At 61.6% G+C, this 22,259-nt stretch overlaps 1 protein-coding gene across 8 annotated transcripts in view; it reads right to left on the bottom strand.

Annotated features, from left to right (window-relative positions):
• Positions 1-493: 493 nt before the first annotated feature.
• TMEM94 (transmembrane protein 94) overlaps positions 494-22,259 on the bottom strand; it is a 35,749-nt gene continuing 13,983 nt past the window's right edge. For 2 of the 8 annotated variants that reach the window (XM_045299400.1, XM_045299399.1), the window contains exons 2-32: positions 20,526-20,653; positions 11,774-11,893; positions 11,357-11,487; positions 10,765-10,901; positions 9,613-9,815; positions 9,196-9,347; positions 8,886-8,988; positions 8,602-8,688; positions 8,256-8,372; positions 7,948-8,004; positions 7,630-7,734; positions 7,399-7,551; positions 7,029-7,237; positions 6,146-6,456; positions 5,870-6,043; positions 5,493-5,595; positions 5,174-5,391; positions 4,533-4,714; positions 4,312-4,450; positions 4,087-4,205; positions 3,856-3,955; positions 3,598-3,706; positions 3,131-3,320; positions 2,829-2,906; positions 2,555-2,640; positions 2,302-2,383; positions 1,880-2,028; positions 1,704-1,795; positions 1,524-1,620; positions 1,193-1,363; positions 494-1,079 (exon numbers count right to left, since the gene is read on the bottom strand). In XM_045299400.1, coding sequence (XP_045155335.1) covers positions 1,007-1,079; positions 1,193-1,363; positions 1,524-1,620; positions 1,704-1,795; positions 1,880-2,028; positions 2,302-2,383; positions 2,555-2,640; positions 2,829-2,906; positions 3,131-3,320; positions 3,598-3,706; positions 3,856-3,955; positions 4,087-4,205; positions 4,312-4,450; positions 4,533-4,714; positions 5,174-5,391; positions 5,493-5,595; positions 5,870-6,043; positions 6,146-6,456; positions 7,029-7,237; positions 7,399-7,551; positions 7,630-7,734; positions 7,948-8,004; positions 8,256-8,372; positions 8,602-8,688; positions 8,886-8,988; positions 9,196-9,347; positions 9,613-9,815; positions 10,765-10,901; positions 11,357-11,487; positions 11,774-11,893; positions 20,526-20,549 — 4,071 coding nt within the window. In that variant the 5' untranslated portion in view covers positions 20,550-20,653 and the 3' untranslated portion in view covers positions 494-1,006. Of the gene's footprint in view, positions 1,080-1,192; positions 1,364-1,523; positions 1,621-1,703; positions 1,796-1,879; positions 2,029-2,301; positions 2,384-2,554; positions 2,641-2,828; positions 2,907-3,130; positions 3,321-3,597; positions 3,707-3,855; positions 3,956-4,086; positions 4,206-4,311; positions 4,451-4,532; positions 4,715-5,173; positions 5,392-5,492; positions 5,596-5,869; positions 6,044-6,145; positions 6,457-7,027; positions 7,238-7,398; positions 7,552-7,629; positions 7,735-7,947; positions 8,005-8,255; positions 8,373-8,601; positions 8,689-8,885; positions 8,989-9,195; positions 9,348-9,612; positions 9,816-10,764; positions 10,902-11,356; positions 11,488-11,773; positions 11,894-16,497; positions 16,606-20,525; positions 20,654-22,259 lie in introns of those variants that run through there. The other 6 variants (XM_045299396.1, XM_045299393.1, XM_045299397.1 and 3 more) reach the window with 6 other exon arrangements.

The raw sequence follows: 22,259 nt of genomic DNA, 5'->3' as shown, positions 1-22,259 counted from the left end.
CCCTAAGTGTAGGATGTGTAAATAAGAGGTGGGGGCAGGCTGTTCTCCCCCAGGCTGTGGGGGTAATGCAGGGGGGCTGAAGATCCCGATCTCAAAAGCCCAAGCATTTCAACTGTAAATGTTATTTTCTAAGCAGAGAGAAATTCATATATTTTAAATGGAATTTATTCTATCTATTAACTGCCCAGGAGGATGACATTGGGGGGTGGGGGACTTCCGGCCTCTGCACATGCACCCCCTTCCCCCTACCTTGGGGCTGGAGGTCAGGTCCGAGCAGCCCCACCCTGCTCTGTAACCATTAACTGTCTCCCCCGACTAATACCAATGAAAGTGTCATTCCACGGGACAGCTATGTGTCTGTCTGCATCTGTACAAGGACCAACCACCTCAAGCCCACGTGCACTACACCTGCCTGAGTGGAGGATGGCCACTAAGGCCTCTGGCCATATCTTACCCAGAGCCCTTTGCCGCAGCCTCACACACTAGCCACACATGAGCAATTTATACGTTTTAATACAAACCGTCTACATTCGTCCCCCCCCCAAGGCTCATTTCAGTAGAAAACACACCCCAGTAAAAACATTCTCACAGAACAAGGGCAGGGATAATGGGCCGGCCGGGCCCTCTGGGTGTTGTGCCCAGGGAGACTAGGTGAAGGTGCATAGGGAGCAGCAGCCCAGGCTCCTCCCCCAGGCCTGCCTGGAGGGCCCCTGCCTTTGTGTGTGTGGGTGGGTCTGCCCCTACACCCACAGCAGTGGGTGCTGTGATAGGGGTCCCTAGAGCAGAGCGAGCAGCCTGCAGGGGTGAAGCCATACATTCGGGAGTGCCAGGCCTGGTCCAACTGGCATAGGCCCTGGCCCCGAGGCTCCCCCATAGCCCTGGGGGACGGTGGGGCAGAAGCGTACACTGGGTCTCAAGTACCCAGCAGATCAAACCCTGGGTCGTTCCTGACACTGACTGCACAGGCTCAGAGGCAGGCTGGTCGGGCGGCCCACAGCCCCGTGGCTCAGAAGGGCGAGTTCATGCCCAGTTTCGTCTCAAACTGCAGCTTCTGCCGCTTCTGGTAGCGGACCCGGACCCTGGGGGGTGGGAGATGGGGACGCTGGTCAGCATGGGCCCCCAGAGCATAGCCAGGCAGCAGGGAGGTGGGCCCTCAGCATAGCCAGGCCCAGGGGCCCCACAGGCGCCTCACCTGATCTCATGCAGCTTCACCACCTCATTGGCAACCACTACTAGGACGAGTGAGAGGCAGCCCAGGAGCCAGGTCAGCAGAGGCACGTGCTCCAGGCCCAAGCGGAGGCGGCTGTCCTGGCGTGTCCACAGCTGCAGTTCCACTGCTGTCTGGAGCACCTGGCCCAGCAGCCTGCAGGAGGGGGGGCAGCACACATGAACCCCGAGTCTACCTGCTTTTCTCCACACTGAGCCGGGCTCAGGGAGGATGTGGGACCTGGGGCATCCCACTGTCATGGTTCACCAGCCCCGCCAGCACTAACCCCCCACCCCACTCTGCCCCCCATACTCACACCATCGGCACTGTCATGGCCCACCAGAGGTTGGTCAGCGGGCTCTTCCTCCACAGGGGTTTAGTACGGTGCACATGAGTGACAGAAATGAACACGGGGGGGCGGCAGGGGAACCTGTCAGGAGGCTGCCCTGTGCCCGAGCCTGGGTCCCCTCAGCCCTGCCCGCGGAGGCCTCACCGGTGTGCAGGACGATCAGGGCAGCTGTCAGCTTCTGGGCCAACAGCAGCCCGTTGGCGAAGTCCTCGAGCCAGCTGGGAGCTCTGTCGTCATTACTGCCAAATCAGAAGTGACCTCAGCCGCCTCTGGGTGAGCAGGCAAGGCCTGGGGGGTGGGGGCGATTCTGGGCGTGCACCCACCTGGGCAGCATGATGGAGGAGCAGTTGGTGAGGTTACGGGCCCGTGAGCTGTCGCAGAAGCTCTGCAGCATGAAGCCAAAGCAGATGAGGCAGGAACTGATGGTGAGGCTGAACTTGAGCAGGAAGCAGAGCAGGAAGTAGTGCTGGGTCTGCGAGAATAAGGGCTGCACTGCACTGGGGAGGCCACCCACCGTCCCTGAGGGCCAGGCCTGGGGCCCGGGACCCTCTGCCACTGCACATGGCCCACAGGCTCCTCCGTCTATGGTTGTGATGTAACAGCCCCCAGTCAGCCTCCCTCCCTCTTGGCTCGGTGTCACCTCCCGTTTCCCCTTCCATCTGGAGGAGGGCTGGACCCGGTGGCCTGATGGAATCCATCCTCATCTTGGGTTAGGCTCCATGAAGGCCCAGGCACACACACGCACCTTCTTAGGAATGGACAGAAGGTTCTTCCCGGTTGCCATAGACATGATGGAGCTGTGAGGGGGCTTTCCCAGCAGAGAGACGCTGAGAGGCAGAAATTGGGTGTCCAGTCAGTGACCCCTGTGCCCCAAGTCCCACGTGGGATGCCTTTAGGGGGTCCTCCCAGTGCCTCCAGTTCCAGAGAACCTGGGGCTCCCTGGGCGTGCTTGGTGGGCCACCGCCCCGGGAGGCAGCCAGGTGTGTGCAGCCCCTCACCTGAGCAGGGGGTAGCAAAAGCAGGACAGCCACAGGATGTCAGTGGTGCTCAGGATCGGGGGCAGCTGGACCAGGCAAGCCAAGAACTAGGCCAGGAAAGAACCAGAACCAGCATCTGAATCTGTCCCATGGAGCCTCGAGCGCCCCTGGGGTGCCTTGTCCAGTCCTAGCTAAGAGGAGTGGGGCCAGGGGACATCATTTCATCCACAGGGGCCAGCGGGTTCCCTGAGCCTCCTTCCCCCCACCTTGAGCAAAGACAGGGCGGACCCCTCACCTGGAGGACGACGAGCATCAGCTGGCACTGCAGCAGGAAGAGGAAGCACTTACGGATGCCGTGCGTGGCGTGCCGAGCCTAGGACCGAGAAGGACAGGTTAGGCCTGAGCCTGGCTGGCCCCTCTCAGGCCCCACAGCTGACAAGCTTCAGTCCACAGGCAGAGGCCCAGTGGGAGGCTCCTGCCAGGAAGGAGCGGATGCCAATTAACCCGCCAGGAGCGCTGCTCACGGAGCTGACAGGAGGACTGGGCAGATGCTGTGTCCTGCCCGCCCCTGGCTCCCTGCAGCCGGTCCCTCCTCACCTGCTCAATGAGCCGGATGATGCCGATGGCCTCCTCCTGGCGGAAGGTCAGGGAGCAGGGCAGACTGTTGAGCTGGCCTGAGAGCTGCAGCGGGGAGAGGCCGTCCACTGCCTGGGCCCCGCTGGTGCTGGTGGCGTAGCCAAAGGTCCCCCAGGAGCACCTCGATGGGTACAAGGGGTCCAAGGCGATGCTGGTCCGGGCAGGGGCACTGTCAGCTGCTGGGGGTCAAGACCCCGCCCCATGGGGCCGAGCACCATTCCTCCCGGCCCCACACCTGCAGCCCCCAGGCCTGGGCCCCCGGGGCGTCTACAACTGGGAGTTGTAGGACGAGCACCCACGGTCCTGAGGCCTGGCTTCTCCTGGACCTCTACACTCCAGTGCTATGTAATATACCTCCCCAGGCCCCCGAGCCCCCACACAGGGGAGCCGTGGGACAGCCCCCTGCAGCCAGCCTGGGGAACTCTGACCTGATGTCGCTCTGAAGGAAGAGGCGGCTGTTGCGCAGGTTGGCAGAGCTGCCCAGGCAGCAGGTCACCTCCCCGTACTCCTGCATGATCTTGATCATCTCGCACATGGCTGGGACCCCACGGGGGGTGGGGTGGGGGTGGGGGAAGAGAACAAGTTAGCCGGCAGTGGGGCTACGTGGAGGCCAACAGACTAGGGGAGTGGCCCCCCCATAGCTCTAAGTGTAACTGACACGCTAGATGGATGCTCCCGGTACTCACTCTCTGGGGTGCAGTCGGTGAAGAGGGGGACCAGCAAGGGCACATTATCAATGTTCTGCAGGTGGGGCCGCACCTGGTGGATCCCCCGAGGCAGCTTGGCCTGGAGACAGCAGAGCCCAGTGGCCTCAGGACTGGGGAGGGTCTGCCCTTCACCACTTCCCCCTACCCTGGCCTCACCGGTCATCACCGGAGCAGGGGCCCCAGCCCCTACCCTCTCCTCCCCGGCCATACCCGGTTGCAGTCCTCCAGGAAGCTGGGGATGTCGCTGTCCGTGGGCTGGAAGCTAATGAGGTCCGAGTGGCCCTCCTCCTCCTCCATCAGGAGAAGCCCTTCCGTGTCATCCCGTGACACTGCAGGGACAGAAGCGAGGGGGCTGGCCTCTGGGAGGGCCACGGAGCTTCCGCATCCCCTCCCCAGCCGCTGGGACGCTGAGGGGCGTTTCTGGCTGCGGCTCACCCTGGTTCAAGTCATCATGCAAGGAGCCCGTGTGGCTGGGGCTGGAGGGCGGGATCTCGGAGCCGGGCATGTCCCCGTTAGGCGTGAGGGAGATGTGGCAGTTCCAGCCCGTCTCTAGGCCCATCTTTTCAGCGAAGACCTGCGGAAGGCAGAGGGGTGTCACCCTCAGCCCCGAGCCAGGGGAAGGGAGGCCAAGCAGCTGCCAAGGGGCCAGCCCCCACCTTGCTCTTGAGCTCGTCCTCCAGGGAGAAGTAGACGAAGCGGATGCAGGCACTGACCAGGCCATCGATGAGCCGCACAACGTCCAGCCGGGCCTGGTGCTGGGACGACACCACTCCCATGAAGATCTGCCCGCTCAGTGCCCGCACGCAGTCCTCCTGCTCCAGCGCCTCCCCGAGCCCTTCTTCACCGTGCCCCGGGGAGCCGCGCGCACCGCGCACACACACACAGAACACACAGAACACACGGGGACGGATGGACACAGGTACAAACACAGTCAAGTCACATGAGGGAGTCGACAGACACGGGAGAAGAAATGATGGAAAGAACTGTCAGTCCCGGGAGCCCCCCCTCCCTGCCAGCCCTGCCTGCTCCCCACCCTCAGGCTGCCTCCACCCTTAGTCTCTTGTGCCCACCAGTCCCCTCCGAAGGCTACCAGGGGGTGCACGGGGAGCAGCTCAGCACCCAGCAGGCCATGCTTCCCACACAGCATCCCACCAGACCCGGCAGGGCCATGTTGGCAGGGATTCACACACGAATAATCCAAGGGGCGTCTCCCCCACCCCGCCCGCCCCCGAGAGCGAGTGCCAGGCCTGCTGTCTGCTGGGTCCCCGCTGGGCTGTGGGCCCTGGGCGCCAGGTACCGTCGGAGCTCCAGCTGTTGCGGCGGCTGTTGTGCTTGACGGCCACAGTGCTGGGCAGCTCGCACAGGGTGAAGATGCTGCCCTGGCCAGGCGCCTGCAGCAGCTCAATGCACTTGCCGTTGAGCTGTGAGGACAGGGTGCAGCTCATCGGCTTGTAGGCGAAAGCGGAGCAGTACCCGGACAGGCAGGCACGCTGGTAGAAGTCCAGTACTTTCTTCCTGTTGCATGAGGAGCAGAGGCAGGTGAGGGGTCTATGAGAGGGAGGCCGCCCCTGGCCAGCTGACGTTCCTGCATCCTCCCCACTCCATTCCCTGCACACCTGTCGGACCCCGAGAGCGGGTAGATGTCAGCACCGTCCCAGAAGTCTGTGCAGGCCTCCAGGATCACATCAGCCGTACCGTGGGACAGCATCTGCTCCGTGCCTGCGGGCGCCGGGAAGAAGGTGAGCCGTGGGTGCCCACGTCACCTCCACCGACCTGGGTGCTAAGGGGGCCCGGCAAGGGGGAGGGGTCTGTGGGGGTGCACCCCAGACCCCACAGTTGCAGACACCCTCAGTTCCGATCCTTCCGTGGGTCCAAGAGCCACACAACCCCACCCTGCAGCGGTCTGCCCATGGGAAGGCCAGCCGGGTGGCAGATCTGCCCAGGCCCACCAGGGAGAGGCTGTCCACTACTGGGTGTGCAGGGTGGGGCTCACTGGTGGTGGTGTCCTTGATGAAGAGACTGATCATGTGGCTGAGCGGGGGGCGCCGCTTGGTGACACACGAGAGCCTCCCCAGCGAAGTCTCCTTCACCACCTCGGCACTGGGGAGGCGGTAGAGCGCCAGGTGGTTCTCCTGCTTAAAGAGCTCCTTGGCCCCAGGGGTGAAGCCTGTGGGGAGGGTGGGGGGCAGGGGAGGATGACACAGAGGGACAGTAAGCCACTCGGGACCTCCCCAGGAAACACTGGGCAGGGCTCAGGGCTGGGGCTCACCGATGAGGCGGGCCAGCTCGCAGAGGCCCCAGGGCACGTGCACGGGCTGCGCGGCGCTGCGGCTCTCCTGCAGGGCGATGTTGCACAGGTGGTCCGAGAAGCGGCAGAGCCGCTCGGTGGCACTGGCGTCGCACAGGCTCAGCAGCACGTTGAGGCCCAACGGCTTGAGGGAGGGCAGGTGCAGCTGCCAGTTGGCGTCATCGAACTGGATGCAGGAGGGGTTCTGCTGGTCCTGGGACAGGCTCAGCATCTCCAGGTGGTAGTCACACACCACGTCCTCCGTCTCGCAGGGCTCCGTGTCCTGGCCGCGCGGGGGACACAAGGGAGCGCCGCCTCAGCCTGACCGGGAGGGCTCTGGCAGCCCTGGCAGGGGGCGGGAGGGGAAGGCGGGGCTCTGGTTCTGGACCCTGACAGCCGCTTTGGTCTGCGCCAGTGGCTAGAGATGACAGTGACCACCCCGCATGAGAGGGGCGCCCAGACCAGGGCACAGGAAGGACTGCCTGCGGTCGGGGGAGTATGGTTTCCAAGGCCTCATTGACTTCACCTTTACCCACACAAACAGCACACGCATCAAGTGGACTCCGAGTCCCAGCAGTGGCTTTGCAGGACGGAGCAGGGCTGCCCCTGGGTGTGTACAGCCGTCATCTTGGCAGGGCAGGCTGTGTGTCCACACCACAGCCAAGCGAGCTAACCACTGCGCGACCAGGGCTCCTGAAGCAAGGGAGCAGCCCCGGCCAAGGGCCCTCTGTGAGGCCTGGAGCAGGCAAGGGGTCTGGTGACAGGTGTGGACAGGGTGGCTGGGGGACAGGACGGCTCTCGGGCAGCAGGAGTCACCACTGGGCGCTCAGGCTCCCGGGCCGGGGCTGGGCCGCTCACGCTTACCTTGTCGGGCTCCTCGTCCCCGCCCTCAGTGTCCCTGCTGAAGCTCACGTTAGAGCCCGACGGGTGCTTGCTGCGGCCATGGGGCTTGTGGTGAGCGTGGGGTTCAAGGGGCTTGGCGCCATCGCCGGGCCAGTCGCCGCGCTCCGGCTCGGTGCACAGGTGCAGCGTGTTGTTCAGGGAGCCGGCCAGGAGGGCGTCCCGTTCGTGGGGCTGAGGAGAACAAGGCACACGGTCCTGGCACTGCGGCTGTGGCTTCGCCTCACTGCGCAGAAGCTGATGGGTCCAAGGAGTGCCCTCCCCACCCCCTCCCCAGGGCCACTGGCTAGGCTCCAAGGGTGGCCCCCAGGAGCCGGCCCTGCCCCCGCCTCTACCTCAGGGTGGCAGAAGGAGCGTGTGGACAGGTCATCCGTCAGGTCCTCGTGGCTGCTGTGCGGGGGCTCCACCTTCCCACTGAAGAACGAGACCGTCTCGGGGCTGGGGTTGGGCCACGACAGAATGCCCTGCTTGTCGACACAGCACAGGACCTGCCGGGGAGACGGCGTTGAGTTGGGGTGCCTGCCTGGGGTGCGGCAGGCAGGGGCGAGGCCTGCGCCGGCACTCACAGTGACGGAGCCCAGGCCGTGCAGCAGGCTGGAGCTGTGGCTCAGCGTCGGGGAGGTGCCCTGGAGCACCCTCAGGAAGTGGCCCCACACGCAGCGCAGCATTTCCTGACGGGACAGGGGAGGTCTGTCAGGCTCAGGTGGGGGTGGGGTGGGGGGAGCCTGTCAATAAATACAAACTCAGGGGAGCATTGGGCAGTTGGGGGGGCAGACATGTCTGTCCAGACCAGGGTCCAGGCTGAGGGAGTCCACTTGAAATGGGGGAGCAGTGACTTTGAGGACCCCGCACGGCCAGCCATGATGTGACCCCAGACAGCGTACCTTGGAGGAGATGACCTCCGTGTAGCTGCTGAGAGTATCCTCCGAAAACTTGGCCAGCTGCATGGAGAAAAGACAACGGCCTCAATGTGCAGACGACGACACCCCCGCCTCGGTGGCCCCCCGAGATCCATCCCCTCTGGTGGCAGACCCCCAGGCTGCCCCCGAGCCCCGCTCTGCAAGCTCTTTGGGAACAGAAGGTGCAGCCTTGGAGAGTGCCCGGGCTTCCAGGGGCACCAAGCTGGAGCTGGGCTGGACTCTGGTCTCTGGGTGCAGCTGGTGCCCCCTCCTTCCCACCCCAGGGTACCTACCAGCGAGCTGGGGGAGGCCTCGCTCATCTGGGCCAGGACGCGGGCTTCCCCACAGGCGGTGGCCAGAACCCAGAGGACTGGGAAGAGCAGAGGGAGGACGGGCAGGACCCCATTCACCTGGGGGCAGAGGGCCACGCTGAAGGCCCTTGGCCAGCTACCACCCCAGAGTCGGAGTGGGGGAGCTGCTGGCCACACGGCCGGTCCCTGAGGAGAAAGGCAGCTGTGCAGGGCAGGAAGGGCGGCACGGGAGCCCGAGGGACAGACCTCAGGACTTCAGAGAGGAGGGGCAGTCAGGGCACCGAAAGGGGACAGGTGCAGGGCAGGGCGGAAGGAAGGGCAGGTCTACCTGAAGCTGGAGCAGCGTGTACTGCCATGAGGTGACCCCAGGGGCCTTGAACATGAAGCGCAGTGCGTTGGTGAGGAGGAAGCCGGCCTGCAGGCACAGGACAAGCTCGGCCTCCACACCTGCCCTGTGGCCAAGACTGCCCTATGCCCTCACACCTCATCCAGGACCCGCCTTTGCCTGCACGCCTGTCTGGGCCTGGCCCAGGGGCTCGGGGAAACCCAGTCTCCCCTTCCCTCGCCCACCCAAAGGGCCCCCTTCTGCAAGGGCCTGCCCCACGCACGCACCACGACCACAGGCACAGCGTAGCGCAGCATCACCGACTGCACAGTGAATCGCTCGTTGTCCAGGGCAGTGACCGGGCGGGACAAGGCCATGTCCAGGCACCACCTGCAGCAAGGATGACCCTCAGACCCTTCTTTGAAGGACTCGGTCTCAAGTGGACGCTACTTCAAGGCACCTGGGATCCATGCTGTGCCCTTGCTTTGGCCAGGGGCCCCTAGGAGCATGGCCTGAGCCCTCTGAACTGACCCTAGGGAGGAGGCCCGCCAGGGGAGAAGTCGGGGGGCTATGGGGAAGGCTGGGCAGCACCCCCACCTGATGTTGTCAATCACAGGCGTCTCCAGGACCCGGAAGAGCCGGTGCTGCTGGGGGTTCTGGGGCCCCTTCTTCGCTTCGCCCCGGGGGGAGGGGGGAGGGGAGAAGGGAGGAAACAGATCTCCTGGCTCCAAGACGATATGCTCATCATCCTGCCGGCACGGAGGGAGGCGGGTGGGTGGTCGGGGTCTGCCAGCTCAGTGCAACCGCGTGGGGACATGTCACAGGGGCCAGGAGCAGAGGAGTGAGGGGGAAGGGCAGGGAAGGAAGAGGACAGGGTCCAGCCCCACAAGCCCCACAGCCCTGGTCAAGGAGCCCCCAGAGCTGGGGTGGGAACGGGAAAGACTGGGCAGGGGGGCCTCCCCCGTCTGCCTGTGGGCACATCCGTGCATCCCAGGGCAGGAGGAAACGAACTACCTTGATGCCCCGCAGAGAGGCGAAGGACTCCTGGCCTGGCCTCAGAGCTATGATATCACCTTCTACCAGCAGGCTGACCGGCAGGTTGACCAGATGTCCGTCTCTGTAGGCCCAGTGCAGGGACCAGGACGGTGCAAAGGGCATGTGGAGGTCAGGGTACATGGCACTGGGCCACCTGGTCTCCTTGCCATCCTGCAGGGCGTCTGAGAAGAATAGTACAGGAAACACCCTCCTCACGCACCTGGCCCAGCACCTGCCTGAGCTCCTCCCATGCCAGTCCCCTTCCACTGGACCCCCGGGGACGCTTGTTCTCAGCATCCCTCTCTTCACTGACCCTTCGGAGTCTGTAAGAGGCAAAACAAGGGAACCCGGGCTCTACCCCCAAGAGCTACAGCCTGGAGGGGAGGGAGACACAGAGGGAAAACTCCAACCCAGTGCTCGTGGGCACAGCACAGGCTTCAGGACATGGTCCTCAGAGATGGGCCTGGACAGGTGAGTGGTGGGCGGGACGAGGGAGTGAACAGCAGGGCCAGCAGGAAAGAGTGGGACAAAGGCAGGGCGTTAGCGGCAGCAGTGGAGGTGGGCCTGGGACTAGCAGTGGGGCCTGGGTGAGAGGGGGGCCAGGGGCCCATGGCAGAGGCCCCAGGTTGCGGGGCATCCATGACTCTGGTAAGCAAGAGGAAGCCACGAGCAAAGCTCCCAGCGAACTGGGCCCAGCTTCCTGGGGCACTGCTGCCCTTCCCGTGCCCGCAGGTGGCTGGCCCTCACTTGTTTCAGGAGTGAAGGCAGGCTCACTCAGCCCTTGACCCTGCACCACCAGGACTGCTGGAGAAAGCCCCCTTGGGGAAGGTGCTGCCCCTCCCAAAGAGCCCAGCCAGCACCCCTGGGATGACAGGACCCGCCTCTGAACCCGCCCTTCTCCCTGAGGACCAGGGATCCCGACTCCTGTGCCACCCCCTTGCTAGAAGGTATCTGACTCTGCTCCAGTCTCCCACCTCTCCTGCCCCAAGCCCAGCACGACCAGAGCAGACCAGGCAGACGAGGAGAGGAGATCTCTGCTGTCCTGCCACGGTGACCCCAGGGCTGCTGCTCTCTTGACCCTGCTCAAGGCTCCTCCCCAGGCATCCATCATGCCCCTGCCCCGGGGCTCACCCTGGATTCGGTCAATGATCCCACGGAGTCTCCGCTCCACCTCCTGACGCTTCAGCCGCTCTTGCCGCCCAATGAGGACAAGATTGAGCAGCAGCAGCAGGGCCAGCGCTGAGGCATTCACCAGTGCCACCCTGTGGCTGGGCAGGAACGAACGGTCGAGGCTCTACTACCAGCAGAGGAAGCTCTCCCACCCAGCCTTCCCACCCCAGGCCCTCAGACAAGAGCGTGGCAGGGTCACCCTGTAGTCAAACCACAGGCAGGCCGGCCAGCAGGCACCGATGAGGAACACGCTGCTCGGAGCGCCCAGAGCAAGGCTCGGAGGCAGGAAGGGGCGGGAAAGGAGGACCACAAAGGCACATGGGGACCCTGGGGGCGGGTGGGGACAGGGAACGTGTCACACTCTCGGGACTGCAGCGTAGCACCACGGAACAAAATGTGTGACTCTTGAGCTTTCTGTACCCTCTGACCCAGACTCAAATGAAATCTTAGCGTTCTGGAGGGTGACACTGACAGGCCTCTAGCCAATGGCCCGGGGTGCTGCTGGCAGGGGCTGGGGTGCTCACTCCCCGGGGGCTGCCGGGGCCTGGTTCACCTGCCCACCGGCTGGCTCCCGTGGCAGCTCAGCAGCAGCAGCAGCACGGCCAGCAGCATGAGCGAGGCTCCGGGCCAATGGAAACACGAGCAGCGGTCACTGTGATGCAGGAAGCTGCTTCGCCACACCTCCTGCAGGCAGACACAGGACGGGCAGCTAGGCTGCAGTGAGAGGTGGACGGCGGCCGGCCGGGGAGGCAGGCAGCTCTGATCCAGTGAGACTCGGGCTGCCTTCCCCCTCGCTCCCCCTGCCTTGTCTGGCCTGGGCCCCTCGCTCTCATCCTGGCTGCAGGGTGCAGCGGCTCCTTTCTCACTTCTCACCTCTGCCTGGGGATGGTTCTGGGGCCCAGGGTGGCAGGGTGGCTGAGCCTTGAGAAGGGGCCTCCCACCCCTGCCAGCCGGCTGGCTCGTGGCTCACCTTCCAGGTGAGGCGCTTCTTCCGCTCCTTCAGGTGTTCTTCCAGCACAGCCTCCAGCTGCCCCTTCAGGATGCTGAGAGCCTTCCGGGTGGATAGGCCCAGGGCCAGGGGAGGCTCGCCCTGGGGAGGGGAAGGGTGTAGAGGCACCTCAGGAGACCCAGGAAGCCAGAAGGGAGCCTAGCTTTCCCGCTGGGCCAGGCCCTTAGCCCAGGCCCCTGGGGAGGGTGGTAAGAAAATCCCAACCTCCACCAGATTAAACACCACCCCAGTCACAGCCCTTCTCTTCAAAGTAAAGTATCAAACTCCCTGCCGCCTTCCACTCCACTCACAGTCCACTGTCCCCTGCCTGCCCACCTCCCTCAGATGCTCCCACCACTGAACTCCCGGTTTAGCTCCCGGGTTCCAGACTTTTTTATCTCCGAGGCCGGAAAATCCACCTGTGTAAAACGGGAGAGGGGACTTACACAGAGACGCCAAGTCCCCCGCCCCCAGTGTTTCTAGTAAATGAACAGAATGTGCCCACTTCCCCCGCCTCCCCTCCCTAAAAGCAGCCAGTGAAAGAAAGCTCTTTGGGTCACAAGAGTCGGATCCGGGGACCATGGGACCACCAAAGCTAGGGGCTAACTAGACATCCAGTAATCGGTCCCCCAACCCCTAGTAAATTACTAGGCAGGACAGACTTCAAAAAAATATTTTTTCCCACGGAATTTTTTCTACACTGACTGTGCCCCCTTGGCCCCCTCGAAGGAGGGAAGCAGGGCTCGAGACAGGAAGAGGTGATGAGTCCCTAAACACAGACTCACCTGAGCCCTGGCTTCTGTCCCGCTGGGCCCTCCAGTCTGCTCTTCCTCCTCCATCTAGCCCACAATCCGTGCTTGGCGTCTTCTGGCCTGGGCAAACCCCCAGAAACTCACAGCCCCTAGCACTCCACCGCCAACTCAGACCCACTCAGCCACCTGGCCACTGCTGGCGCACTGCCCCTCAGCTCACTGAGCCCAAACTCAGGGTCACCTGTCCCTCCGCCTCCGCACGAGTCCAAGTAGCCTGCACCTACCACTTGGCCCGTTACCCCAGCCAGCCCGAGCCCCCACCAGCCCTCACGTTTCCAGACCAGCTCTACCACCACACCAGGGTCAACGCCTGTGGGATCCACTCACCCCATCTTTACCTCCTCCAGAGCAGGAGCAATGGGGATGGCGCTCAGGACCTGCCCCTGCCCTTTGCCCCCTCACTAGTGCTTCCCGGCTCCTCCCAGTACCTAGAACCCCAACTTAGCACCTGTCACCGTCAGGCCTCTGCTCCAGCATCCCCTCCAGCAAGCCTCTGCTCCAAATCTCCCAAGCCCAGTGGGGCGGTGCTCCAGGGGGAGGCCTGGGCAGCCCACAGGCCTCATATGGACTGTAATTATAGACTGTGCCGTCTGGCTCCCCCCACCCGCTCCCCCACTGCACCGCCTCAAAAAACAGGTACTGAGGTGCCCACCCCACCCCCACCCCCACCAGCCGAGAAGGCGTCCTGGAGCATGGAAGCTCAGGGAGCCCTGGGCGATGGGTGGACTGGCCGTGACCCACACTGACCCCAGTGCTAACAGAACCAGGTGCAGCTGTAGCAGAAATACCTGGGGCTCTGGACACTGGTGTGTCCAGGCCCTGCCCACACCTGCTGAGATGGGGAGAGGGTTTGAATCTGAGACACAGACCCCAGTTTCGGGGCCCCAGAAAAAAAAAAGTGCCCAAATGAGGCATCACGAAGGTGAGGCTGCAGAGGGGCCTCCTGGGAATGTGGCTGTGAAGCCACGGGGAGGCAGTCCCTAGATCTGGGTCACCAAGAAAGGGGTCTTCGGGTAGGTCCCTGATGGGGGGTCCAGACAAGAATGGGTAGCTGGGCCTGAGACTGGCACTCTCTGGCTGCTTCAGCTCATTCCCCCCACTGCCCAGCTCCTGTCCTGGCTTGGCCCACCTTTCTCTCTACCTGGCAAGCTGACCTGACCCCTCACAGAACACCCCACCATACTGCAGGCTCAGGGGGGAGAGAGGTAGGATCTGCCTGTCACCTGGGGGCGAGGGGCGCTCCTGAGTGAAAACCCCACCTCAACAGGTGGGCCTGCTGCCAGTGCCCTTGGCCGGAGGAGTGACCCTGTGCAGAGACTTCCCAGCTCCCTCCCCTAATGCCCACTCTGCACAGTGCTTAGGGCGGTTATGAAAGTAAGAGGGATAAACTGGTTCTTTCAGCTCAGAAAGCAGTAGTCCTCTGGGTAGGGGCTGTGCCCTACATGGGAAGGAGCCCTCCAGGGCAACCCCTTCTAGCAAGGACCCTGGGGCCCTGTTGGCAGCAGGGGCTATGGTTCAGAACAAGTGGACACCTTGAAAGGCCAGCTACAGCTAGCTGCCCGGGGAAGCTTCAAAAAGTTCCTGGAAAAACGGAATGAAAAGATGATTTTCCCACAACCTTTCTGAGGGCCCCACACCAGGGCCTCAGTGACTTCCTGCTGGGGAAGGTAGCCAGCCTGCAGGGAGGGCCGAGGCCAGGGAGAGGGAAAGGGGACCCAGAGCTTCGCAGGGCAATGTGGCTGCCTTCCTACAGCCATGCCAAGGGGAGAGAGAGGCTTAGGGCTGGGCACAAGCCAGGTATGACAGGAGCCCTGGAGCCCTGGGGGACACTTGAGGGGAGGGGACGCCGGTGCAAGTTTCCATTCACCATCATCTCCCTTCCCGAAGCCAGCTGTGAACGATCACTCAGCAAGCTAAAGCTGATCCTGTGGCCTTGGCCCCCCACCACCCCCACTCCCCTCCACACCAGCACAGCCCACGGGGCTCAGCATGTGTCTCTAAGTGCGGTGGGGTGCAGGCCAGAGTCTGGGGTGAGGAGGGAGGCGGGAGGAGAGCGGGGCTGACCCTATGGGGTTTCACTTCACCTGGGACTCAGCCTGTGATGAGGGCACTGATCAGGGGGGTGCCCCAAGCACCCGGAGACCCCCACCTGGGATGCTGACCCATCAGCAAAGCCTCAGCCCACTGGCCCCCAGCCACCTCATTCCAGGCACTGGGCCCAATGCCAAACTGGTTCTCTCTGTGGCCCTGGCCAGCCACAGACACCCTGCATGCTTGCCCTCCGGGGTGGAAGGTGTGGGCCAAGGGTGGCAGGTCTGGGGATGGGGCTGGCTGAGGCAGAAGGGTCTGAGGATGCCAGCTTGCTTCCACCCCCGCTGGTTGTGTCTGGCCAGGAGCACCAATCTCCATCAGACAGCCGATTAAGACAGCACGGCTGGGGAAAACATGCCCCTCTCCGGGCAGTCACCAGCGCGAGGGCACAGACAGGAAGGCTTGCTTCACACCCTCCTTGGCAGGAAGGTCAAGTGAGGGTGGGGCCAAGCCTTCCCCTCACTGTACCCCACCCGCTCCCCTCGGGGCATCAGAGCCCTTACACTTCCTGGAAGACTGACCTGCCTGGAGGGGGGCAGGCTCCCAGCACCTCCCACTACACACACAGGCTGGGTCCCTGAGCGGTGAGCAAGAACAACCTGAGTTCTACTCACTGGTCCGCCTTCTAGCACCTTCCCTCCAGGGTCAGAGAAGTGAGAGGGCCAAAGGGAAACCAAAGAGATACCTCCTGCTGGCCCTAGTCACCCCAGGCCGCCGGTCTGGCCCATGGCTAAGGAAGGCCTCTCCACCAACACCAGCAGGCCAGGCCAGCAGGCTGGATGCTCTGCAAGCGGAGTCTGCAGGCGAGGCTGCAGCAGAGCTACGCTGCTCCCCCAGCTGCCTGTCATTCTGCACCCTCCCCCGAGACTCAACGCCCACCTCAGCCAGGACTCTCAGGTGAGCCCCTGGTGTGCTCAGGAGCTCCTCAAAGCAGCTGTTTCCCTTCCCACGCCCGTTTTAATGAGCCCCAGGGGTGCAGCAGGCACAATGTCAGGCTAACTGCAAGGCTGGTGGTGTGGGGAGCGGTAGAACTCATGTTGCCAGGCTCAGGAGGCCAGGTTTTGAGTGGAGGCCTTGACCCTGGTGGCCATTGCCATGAGCAGATGACCACTAGATAGGACTGGCTGGGGCCTCTGGCCATGGCCTCCTGGGTCAGTAGGGGACCAGGCTGGGCTGCACACAATGTCGAAGCAGGGACTCAGCCACCAGACCCTGGGTCTTCTCAGCAGCCAAGGCCCTTCTCCTCCTGGGACAGGCCAGATCTGGCCAGCCAGTGGACACCCCAGCAGAGGGGCTTTCTCCTCTGTCTCTCCCAGGCCAAGGCTGACCCTGGCCCTTCCTCTGCTGCTGCTGCCTTCCCCAACCCCAACCAGCCCAAGGCCCTCGCCTGTCTCATGTGGCCCAGTGGGAGAGGCCCACTGAGGGTCCCGAGAGTCTGGCATCCATGCCCACCCTGTCCCCAGTGCTGCCTGCCACATATGGGGACCAGGTCCTAGCGTACCTGGCCAGGCTGTCCTTGAGGAAAACTGGGCAGAGAGCCTGCAGAGGCTCAGCCTCCAGTCTTGCAGACCTGGGGACTGGAGCAGCCTGGACACACAGCGCTTCTGGCTCCCATCCCTGTCTCTGCCCCCCACCCCCACCCCCAAGGTCCTTCTCCCTCTCCTCCTTTCCTCCCGCATCAGCGCCTGAGCCACCCGCCCAGGGTCTGCACCCATCTTCTGGATCCCAGCAGTTGCTGAGCACAAAGCAGGGAGGGAGCAAGCCATTTTCCAGCAGACATCTCCAGCACGCGGGTGTACTCACTTGGCTGCCTTTGCCCCGCTGGGGCACCCATAGCTCTGCCTGCTTAAAGAGCATCGCGAGCTTGCGCCCTAGGCCCCAGGGGCCCTCTGCAGAGACGGGGGAGAAGAGGGGCTTGATCTGCAGAGAGCGGGCACGGGCACAGCGAGCAAGCGGCGGCGCTCCCATCTGCTGATTAATTCAGCCTATTTCCAGTCACACTGCAGGCTCAGAGGGGAGGGGGGAGGGGGAAGCCCAGCAGCAGCAGAGGCGGCTCCCTTCCCCAGCAGCCTGGGAAGGAGGAGAAAGTCTGTGTGAGGCTGGGTCAGATGCTGCCCGGGGCTCAGACAGACTGCTCGCCAGTCAAGACAGACAGACAGGAGAAGCTGCGTAGGATATGGCTGCTGTCACCCGAAGCACTGAAGGAGCACCCTGGGCTCTGCTCCTTAGTGGCCCACCGCCAGCCAGACCACTCGGAGACACCCCACCCCCACCCCAGCATGGAGCCAGGCCAAAAACAGCTCTCTTCACAGCCAGAGCTGCAGAGTAGAGGGCAGGGGTCCTTGAATGATTCCTGGCAGCACACCCTTGGAAGTGGGAGGACTGCCGGGGAGCTCTGCCGAGCAGCCAGCAACTGAAGCCCTATCCTGGGGGGACTCGGCTAACAATGGAGCCTCCAGGATTCCAACACAGAGGTGCTGCCCCATGGTGTGGGGATGCTGACAGTCTATCAGGTTGCCAATGCCCAGGGGCACCCCCCAGGAGCCCCCTGGGTTCCAGCCCAGCCTCTCCTTCAACATCAGGCAGAGCCTGCAGGAGTCAGGGTGCAGAAGCATCGCCCTGGGAACTCCCAGTACAGAACCCTCCACAGAGGGGGATGAGAGGCCTAGAGAGTAGGCTGGGAGCTTTTCTGCTGGGGTCCAGGCCACCCTCTGCAGGGGCCCCAAATGCTGAGGGCGAGGAAACGGCTCCACAGTCCAGCCAGCAGAGCTGGGACTAGAGGCTGATCGTGCCTCTGCAGGGCCCTGAGTTTCCCAGACGACATTGCCTGGGAAGACAGAAACCCAGGCCCCAGGGGCCCCACCCCTCCCCACCTGCCCTAGCACAGCTGGGTGGGGAGGAGGAGGGAGCCCATAGGAGAGAAATGGAAACCGCCAGGAGGGCCCAGGACAGTGGACCCCAGCTTCCCACTCCCATCCCCTCTGCTTTCACACAGGCCCCTAGAAGGCACAGCTCGGGGACTCCTCTCCTGCCCAGCCTACAGGCCAGGGCAAAGGGTGCCTGCACAAGCAAACACCTCCTGACGCTGGGTTCCTGGCTCTGAGGTTAGGTCATGGTTTCACGAGACAGCCCAGGTAATTGGGCTCGGTTAATTGGCCTAATAACATGTTCAGTGCTCCTCTTCTACCTCCTCGTTTTCGTGCCTAACACTTAACAGCTTCCACGGACAACACCTGGAGCCGGAAGAGGAAGGAGTCCCGAGCAGAAAGCAGGCTGGGGATGTGTGGCTGACTGACCCCTGAGCCAAGAGACAAGAAGGAACCGGATGGTGCTGGCGACCTTCACAGAGCACATGGATCAGAGATCCCATAGAAGGCTCTTGGTCAAAGGGGGCGGGGAGGGAATAAAAGGCAAAACAGAACCTCAAATTCTCATGGGCTTGACGTTCTAGAGGGCAAAATGAACCCCTGGAACAACTGTCTTGAGAACATCATTCAACCTTCAACAGAAACATCCTCTGGTGCTGAGCTTCACTAGAAAAGAGCACTGTGCTCTCTCCAGGACGAGCTCGGGCGGGGGACAGCAGCAACTTGAAGCTGGGGGTGTCGGAGGGAGGATTTGGAAATAGAAAGCGAGAAAGGACAGCCAACGTCAATGTCCAGCGCCAATGTCATCCAGGCCACTGAAGTGTGCGTGCGGAAATGGATGAATTGATGTGTTTTGTGTATCTTCTCCACAATCACAGAGATCAAATAAAATACGTGATCAGTGTATTTGGAGACAGAAAGGAGGCTTCACCGCTGCAGCCACCCCCCACCAGGGGCTGGGGACCAGGAGCAGATGGGGAGAAAGACGAGGAAGGAGGATGACAAGTGGGAAGTCAGAAAGAAAAGTGGGGGTGATGCAGAACATCACCCCACAATGGCCAACAGACGCCCCCTCCCGCAATCGCCCCCCTTCACCCCAGCCCTTCGCATGCCAGCTCAGCTCAGGCCCACTCCTCCAAGGAGCCTCTGACTGTCCTAAGCCAGCAGGATTCTTTGTGAGAAACCCACTTCTACAACTCACACGGGGCCTGGCCGCAGGAAGACAGGCAGCAGGTTCTAGCCCTGAAGGGCTTGTCCAGTGATTCCTGAGACCCCCTGGCCATGGCTCTACAACAGGACCCTCCTCCCCAGTGCCTGGAGCTCTGTCAACCCAAAGCAAGCACCCCACAAAGGAGGGGGGATAAGGAGGACAAAGAAAGTTCCTCCAGGACACTCAGCCCGAGAGCTGCAGCCTGGGCTCCTCAAAGGGCCCTTGTGTCCTGAGCCTGCAAAGAGTCGCAGGACAACACCGTCTTCTGATTTTGAGGCCCCCAACCTCCCCACTCAGGCTGCCAGACTGCAGAACACCGGAGCCTCAGGCAGCATGTTCCAGGAGGTGAGCAAGGCTCGAGACACCTCGCAGCCAGGCTGGGTGAGAGGCGAGCAGGGCATCCCCTCTGTGCCAACCACTAATAGGATGGAGGTTCATGGGGCAGTGGAGGCATCTTTGAACACAGGCAATTCAAGTTCAAGTCTCTAAGGCTGCTCTCCAGCAGTGGTTTCCAACTGCTGGCCTTATGGTTACCAGCCCAACACGTAACCCACTATGCCACCGGGATCCCTCGAAACTCACTCTTACTGCCATGGGGTTGATGCCAACCCCATAGTGACCTTATCGGACAGGGCAGCACTGGCCCTGGGGGGCTCTGAGACTGACTCTCTCTGGGAGTAGGTAGAAAGCCTCACTTCTCTCCCGAGGAGCAACTGGTGGTTCTGAACTGCTGCCTTTGCAATTAGTGGTCCAACTCATAACCCACGACACCACTAGGGCTCCAGGTGTCGGTGAGCTCTTCTTAAGTCCTTGCTAGGAGGCAGGGCTCTGGGATAGGAGCTTGGGATCTGAGCCAGAGTGGGCAGACAGGTGACTTCCACACGCTGGGGCAGCACCATGACCGCTGAAAGGAGGGGCAGCTGAGGCTACCGCAGTCTTGAAGGAGGCTGCCAGGCAAGGGGACTCAGACCCCTAACTAGGGTGTGCGGCTGCCACTGTGAGGTATTCGGAATGACTAGGGGTAAAGGGCAGGGCAGGGAGGCTACAGACTGACAAGATGGGCAGGGGCACGTGGCGAGGGGCTGTGCGCATCACACTAAGGTTGGATCTTGTCAGCAGCAGGGAGCCCTGGACCAGGGTTCCGCAGGGGAGGCTAAAGGTCAGCTCTGCGTTTCGGGTGGCTATCTGCTTGCTGTGTGGAGGATGGAAGCCAGAGACGGGCCGCTCTGATCAGCCCTTGGGTCAGCCAGAGAAGAAGCACCAGCTAGCTCCTGCTCAGGAGCAGTCTCTGTCTTTGCTGGGGGCTGCTTGGTGGACACATCTGGGCTGGGTAAGGCTGGGAGAAGGAGGCTGTGGCCCGGGATGGGCTGCCCTGTCTGCTCTCCACCAGCTGATGAAGCAAGCAGGGCTTGGAATCGGGTTGAGGAGTGCCGCACTAACCACAGAGAGGGTGCCCTGCACAACTGAACTTGCCCACCATGGCTCAGCAGGCCTGGGCACAGCCCTAGCCAAGAGCCAGCAGACGAAATTACACAGCCCTGGGCAAGAAGTGCAGGCTTGGCCCAGAGCCATTCAGAAAGCCCATCAGGACGCTCACTCCCTGTTCAGTGCTCGCGCTCCCACCCTTCAGCCCCCCAACCACTGGCACCCTCCCGGGGGGGCCCCCTTCTCACTTTGGCTTAAAGCCCCCACAAGAGGCCCTCCCAGGCACACACAGGCAGATAACGCCCAAAGGGGAACAGAACACGGCTCACCGGAAGCTTCTCCTTCAGGTCCATGGGTCTGGAGGGCTGCTGGCATTCCCAGATGAATGTGGTCACCCCCGAAGGGAAGGCCCCTCCCCAACATGTACAAACCCCAGTGAGTCTGTCAGTCCCAGCATCTGGGGGAAAAGAGAAGGGAGTTATCACACAAATGCCTCCATCATCGGAAGGGACACCTGCGTGTTACACTAAACCATCAAACACAGGCCCGGAGTGAGCGGGCCGTGGAGGGCATTGTGGGGGGCTGTGAGCGCTCTCCCCCTTAACCTGAAGACACGCAACAGGCTTCAGTATGGATTACACCTGCACACTAGGGAAAGAAAAACCCTCACAACTAAACCAATCGACAAATCCGTGATAAATGGAGAAAACGCTGAAATTGCCAAAGATTTCCCTCATGTGCGTCAACGCCCACGGAAGCAGCCATCGAGAAATCCAATGGCATGCTGCACTGGGCAAGCGCGCACACAAAGACCACGCGAGAGCGCTAAAAAGCAAAGATGTCATTTTGAGGACTAAGTTGTTCCTAACCCAACCCAGGGTATGTTTAATCATCAGAATAAGGGAGACTGAAGGGGAATTGGGGAGTTGCTGAGGAATATTGACTATGCCATGTTATCAATATTGACTATTAAAAAAAAAAAAAGCCTGTCTTGGAAGAGGTCTGGCCAGAATGCACCACAGAACTGAGGGTATCGAGACATTCTTTCGTGTACTTTGGACATGCTGTCAGGAGGTGGCCAGCCCCTGGAAGGACAGCATGCTTGGTAGAGTAGAGGGCGAGCAGGGAAAAAAGGAAGACCTCCCACAAGACAGGCAGTCAGAGCAGCTGCGCACCAACGGCTCAAAGAGGCCTGCCCGTGAGGGTGGCACAGGCCGGGCAGGGTTTCACTCTGCTGCACAGAGGGGACTAGGCGTCACCACTGACTCACAGGTGCCTGGCAGCACCCACTCTCATTTGGAAAGGCAGCAGTAGCCAGGAAAAGGCTGTGGCTTATCAGCATTGAAACATGAAAGGTAGGGTTAAGGTGAACTGAAATCCAGATACAACTCAATCAGGGACGTCGTGGGGAGACAGAAGGATGGAAACAGAAACGCTCACTCCACTGTTGCCATCAGGAGTAGAGCACATGTGTCACATATATAAGGTGACCAGACGTCCGCTTTTGACGGGACAGTCCCGATTTTTGACAATTTTTCCCACGTCCCGCGGCATTTTTAAAAAGTCCCGATTTTTGGAAAGAATGCATGACAAGCTAGGGTGCACGGATTTCGCTGCCATGTGGCTATTTCGCTAGCATATGACTTTTATCAATGGTGTCCCGCTTTACCAATGTTAAAATCTGGTCACCTTACACATATACCTAACATGGGCCATACATACGCAACATACAATACCCAACACACACCACATATACCCAGCCACATATGCCCAGCACACACTCCACATACCAAACACACACCAAACATAATCAACACACAATACAATACCCAAAATATGCCACACATACCCAACACTCACCACATATACCCAACTATACCAGGGGGTACCAAAAATAAACCTGGAATTTTTTCCCCCAGAGCTATGTTTAATTTTTTTTGTTTTTTTTTTTACAAAACAACCTTATCACCTTCAAAGTATTCTCCATTACACTTAATAGATTTATCAAATCTGTGATTCCATTCTTAGAAACATTTTTCAAACTCATCTGTTTGGATGGCTGA

This window comes from Echinops telfairi, unplaced genomic scaffold, assembly GCF_000313985.2.
Source record: "Echinops telfairi isolate 266 unplaced genomic scaffold, ASM31398v2 ScPeMD7_7458;HRSCAF=8496, whole genome shotgun sequence".
In the NCBI taxonomy this organism is placed as follows: domain Eukaryota; kingdom Metazoa; phylum Chordata; class Mammalia; order Afrosoricida; family Tenrecidae; genus Echinops; species Echinops telfairi.
Note: the sequence above shows the minus strand (reverse complement) of the source record. Positions and strands in the feature narration are given on the sequence as shown.